A 4758-nucleotide genomic window follows, 5' to 3' on the forward strand; every position below is an offset into this window, starting at 1 on the left:
GATTATTCTCCATACTGACCTCTTGGAAGTCTTCAAAGTTAGATATTCATTTCAGTGAATAGAAGCATTGTCCCTAGTAGATTCTCATTTTCTGAAAGTGGCAAGTCCATTCAACAGATAATTACTGAGCATCTTCCATGTTCGAGGCACTAAACTAGTTGCTTTTGGGGGAAATAAAGATGTGTAAGTGACCATCCTTCCTCTACGGGATCTCACAGTCTAATGGGAAGAGAAATGTGTACACACCTATTTGCAGACAAAAAGAATAGACGAGGAGAAGGGTTCAATGGTTCTCAATCTTGGTGGCATATTAGAATCACCTGGACAACTTTTAATAAATACCAGTGTCCAAGCCCATGCCCAGAGATGCTGATTTAATTTGTATTTTGTCTGGCCTGATCACTGATATTTTTTAAAGGTCCCCAGATGATAATAATGCGCATCCAGAATTGAGAACCACTGGGTTAGGCCTTCTACCTTAAGCCTGACTGAGCTGTTTCTGTAGACTAAGCACTGGCAAAGCTCTCAAATTCAACATTTAAAACAATGATTTTAAAAATCAATTACCAAAAATTATATAATGCTTGCATATAGTTTAAAAATTTAAATGGTACTGAGGCTTATGACTAAAATATAGCAGTTCCCTGTATTCTCCATTACCCCAATCTCCCTCCACTTTTGACTGTTTTTTTTTTTTAGAAGTTTTATTGGGGAACAGTGTGTTTTTTCCAGGACCCATCAGCTCCAAGTCAAGTTGTTGTCTTCAATCTATTTGTGGAGGGCGCAGCTCCATGGCCCATGCGGGGATCAAACCGCAACCTTGGTGTTATGAGCACTGTGCTCTAACCAACTGAGCTAACCAGCGCCCCCCACTTTTGACTCTTTAAATTATTTTTAAAGAATTCACACATTTCCCATTATCCAAACGTTAAGACACTGGTATCTTTTGCATCATCAAAAATGAATTAATTGCTGAACTTTATTATTTTCTCCCACCTAAAAGTACCCTATACCCCCCAAGGACCAGTAAAAAGGAGGAAGCGGCAAGTAATTGGTGCAGGAGAAGGTAGGAGAGAGGTTCTTTTGTCTAATCCATGGCTAGGACTAGATTCATACTGGCCTGTCTGGTGGCCTGAGCAGTTCAGAAAGGCAGCTAAGAGCATTTTCCCAAGCCCTGCCTGCTCTCCCACCTCTTGGAAAGCTGATGGGCTGTATCTGAAATTATAGCCAAAAGAATATTTCCACACTTTGTCCTGCATTCAGGCCTCTCCAGCATCAATGAAGTTGTCCTAAACTTTTATAGAAGTTAAAGACAGTCTGAAAATAGGAATCTTTTCAAAGCCATTAAACACACACACACACACACACACACACACACACACAACACACATACCAAGCAAATAGAAAACCTCGCAGACAGAAAAACAAGATTTTATTTCTAATATATTGTTAGAAATAAGTCATTTCTAACATATTACACACACATTGGAAAGAAGACATGATAGGAAGGTATTGCATAGATTTTGCTATGCCAACAATACTTATCTGGCATAGTTTAGAATGAGTTTAGTGCTGTCACTAAAAAAAAAAAAAAAATTAAGCCTTCGTGCATGCCTTGATTTTTTTGTGAGCTTTATTAGCATAAAGCCATCCCCAAGAGACTGGTCCAGACTTGGAGCAAAGAGGATATCAAGTTCTGAGCCTCTAAAGCTTGAGACCCATAGCCAGTATGAGATGCCAACCAAGGTGCTGTCCTGAGACACCCAGTCAAGGTAAGCAGCTGGGAGGGCACCCTACCTCTGACCCCCCCCAAAATAGACCAGCAAGGCTTGATGCATTTAGAAACATTGGGAGATGGGGGTATAATAAAGGATGCACTTGGAGAGTAAGTCAGGGTGTATCATGGAAAACCTTGCAAATTGGTTTGGTTTAAAGACCGCAGGGAATCATCGAAGATACATTAGCAGGGGATGTCACAAAACCAGTCCTCTATTTGAGGAGAACCTCTCTGTTTGACAGCATGAAAGCTGGATTAGACTAGGAAAGCCGGAGGCAGGGGACCAATTTAAAGTCTGTTGTACATGGAGGAGGTGAAATGGACTGGAAAATGGACCATGACTCTGCGAATAGTGTCACGGTCAGTCCCCCGATACATTTCTGTGGCTCTCAGCTGTGCTGATTGTGCCTTGGTTTCCTCACTTGTAATATGTGAAAAGGAGCAACTGCCACCTGCCTGGGAGAAGAAACTCTGCTGTCTGGCTCCCTATATCACTTGAAATACTTTTCAGAAAGCTGCCCTGTTTATTTATGAAAATAAAGGAGGTAGAGGTGTTTAATGGCTCTTGAGGCAAAGCAGAGCTTATGCGTTTCCTCTGACAGGTCGCATTCTGGACTCAGCCCAAACACGATATTCCTCTCCAGGCCTGCAAACTGCTGGATACTGTCAAAAATGATGTGACTGTCCAAAATACCAGAGGCCTGGCTGAACACAACTCCCGTTGCTCCGTGGGTCTCAGTTATTTTCATTGCTTTTAGCAGGGCAGGTTCATAGTGTTCTCTGTCCTCTCTTCTCCTGTACAGAATTGCTATATCTTTGGGCAGATAGCCATATTGGAACAGGTTGTGACATCTTTCTGCCACGCGGTTGGCCATTTCTTTTGTTGTCAGGTTAGTCTCTATCTCACACACCCCAGGCAGAGCCTGAGCACACATTGCTTCCTCGTAGGCAGCTTCCCTGAACAATGCCAGTGTGTCTGGACACAGGTTGGAGGGACGATTTTCTTTGATCCTCTTCATTTCTTGTTTCATGACCGTTGCTATTTCCAGAGAACAGTGGATCCCATTGGTGATTGTTTTACGAGGAAACTGAGCAGATGGAGGGGGAAGGCCACTGACATCTGTGCGATGGACTTGGAAAGGGTCCAGAAAAAGCCAGAGAGCCCCATGGGGAAGGTTTTCGCTTCCAGCCCCCTTCACCTTTGGATGGGTGATGCTCTTAGCCTTCATGTACCAGTCACCATACTGACTGCAGAACTTCTCAGTCTCATCCATCACTATGTGTTTGATCTTTAGGAACTCCCGTTGCATGAAGGTTTTCCGGGTCACAGCTTGGCAGGTGCTTTGGTGGCTGTAAGGATGAAGACAGAAAAGGGTTTCAGGGATCACCATGCATTCATTATTCTCTGGATTGGAATCAGAGGCTAGTGCTCATCTTGAGGCTGATCCATTGATTCATTCATGTCCTGAATACTACAAAACTGCTCTCCTTACAAGTTACCCGACAGGATTCCTAAAGGCAGACCCTCCTCTGTGGGGGTTATCTAGTGAAATCTGCATGTGAAACTTTTGAAAGAAACCCAGGCAGGAGACTTTATTATTTCTGTTAGTAGTCTATTTCTGCTGCGTGACAATCCCTGTAGACCAACTCCTTACATCTAAAGGCAATCTTGAAAGTAATTTACACTTGTTACCACCATTTCTTTACTTTCTGCCCTTTTCAGAGCTAGAGAGAACAGTCAGAGGCATATCATAATTTTCATATGCAAAAGAGGTATGGGCGAATACAAACGCCTCTAAAGCAAATCCTATCTCCCCAGTTACTTGTAGTACAAAACCAGAAGCCTCTTTAGAGTTTGGTAAGGAAAACCTCAAGAGGTTGCTGAGTTCCATGACATGTCAAGTAGGAGAGCTGATCTACAGCACTGTGTCTCTCTGGAGCTATAACCCTATTTACTTTGCTCAGTTTTCCTTTACAGTTGTTTTAGCATATCAGAGGAGGAGGAAGAAATTAGAGGAGGCAAGAAACAACCAAGTTTGGTTGCTGCTTCCTCTAATTTGGATCCAGCTTGTATCACTCATTCCTATAGATTTCCTGACTTTACATACCCAGTCCCTGGCCTTTACTCCCTATGCCTTGAATTATAACTATTCATGTTCTTCTCTTCCAGTCTGGGCTGTGTAGACTTCTTGAAGAAAAGCACTGATTCTGAGCCATTCTCTGCATCCCCCTCACTTTAAGGCTCAGTAGATATTTGTTGGATTGAGTTCGCCTTTTGACTGGGGTATTTAAAACTTACCTATAAAGCATAATAGGTAGCACAGCTTACAATATTTTTCAGAATCTGGCATCTGCCTCATTTCCAACTTCATCCCTTACTGCATACTAACACCGACTCACTGCTCCAGTCAGACTCACTCTTCTGATTCTCCAGTGTCTCCATACCTTTGTACTTGCTGTGCCCTTTGCCTAAAAAGCTCTCATTTTATTCACTGCTCCTACTGACTTCCCAAGAGCATGTCCACAGATCTCCTTCACTGGCGATATTTGCTGACCAACCGTCAGCCCAAGTTAAGATATGCATATCTTTACTATCATACTAATTATATAACATTCATATTGCTTATTTTTTCTTTGTCCTCCTTACTGGGCTTTATGGCCAGGCCTTCAATATGTTTTTCTCCTCTAATACTAAATGTCCACAGTACCCTAGCATATATACCTGGTGCTCAAAAAGATTTATTGAATAAATAAGTAAGCCAAACCAAAAATTAAAATTAGTTTGCCCTCATTTGCTGAATTACAAAGTAACTCATTTCTTTTACTGAATTGAAAGATAAAGATTTAAATCAGGGCCGGCCGAGTGGCGCGATGGTTAAGAACTCGCCTGGGATGCCAGAGGGCCCCGGTTCGGATCCCACATATGAGGGCCAGTGACACTGCCCTCTACAGCTAAGATGCTGAACAACAGCTCAACCTGG

General features: G+C 42.6%; 1 protein-coding gene across 1 annotated transcript in view; it reads right to left on the reverse strand.

The window, feature by feature from the left end:
• LOC109373166 (protein SLFN14-like) overlaps positions 1–4758 on the reverse strand; it is a 37759-nt gene that overhangs the window by 25173 nt on the left and 7828 nt on the right. The window contains exon 5 of the mRNA XM_019626849.1: positions 2319–3127. Within this exon, the coding sequence (XP_019482394.1) occupies positions 2319–3127 (809 nt within the window). The remainder of the gene's footprint in view (positions 1–2318; positions 3128–4758) is intronic.

This window comes from Hipposideros armiger, unplaced genomic scaffold, assembly GCF_001890085.2.
Source record: "Hipposideros armiger isolate ML-2016 unplaced genomic scaffold, ASM189008v1 scaffold_692, whole genome shotgun sequence".
Classification (NCBI taxonomy): domain Eukaryota; kingdom Metazoa; phylum Chordata; class Mammalia; order Chiroptera; family Hipposideridae; genus Hipposideros; species Hipposideros armiger.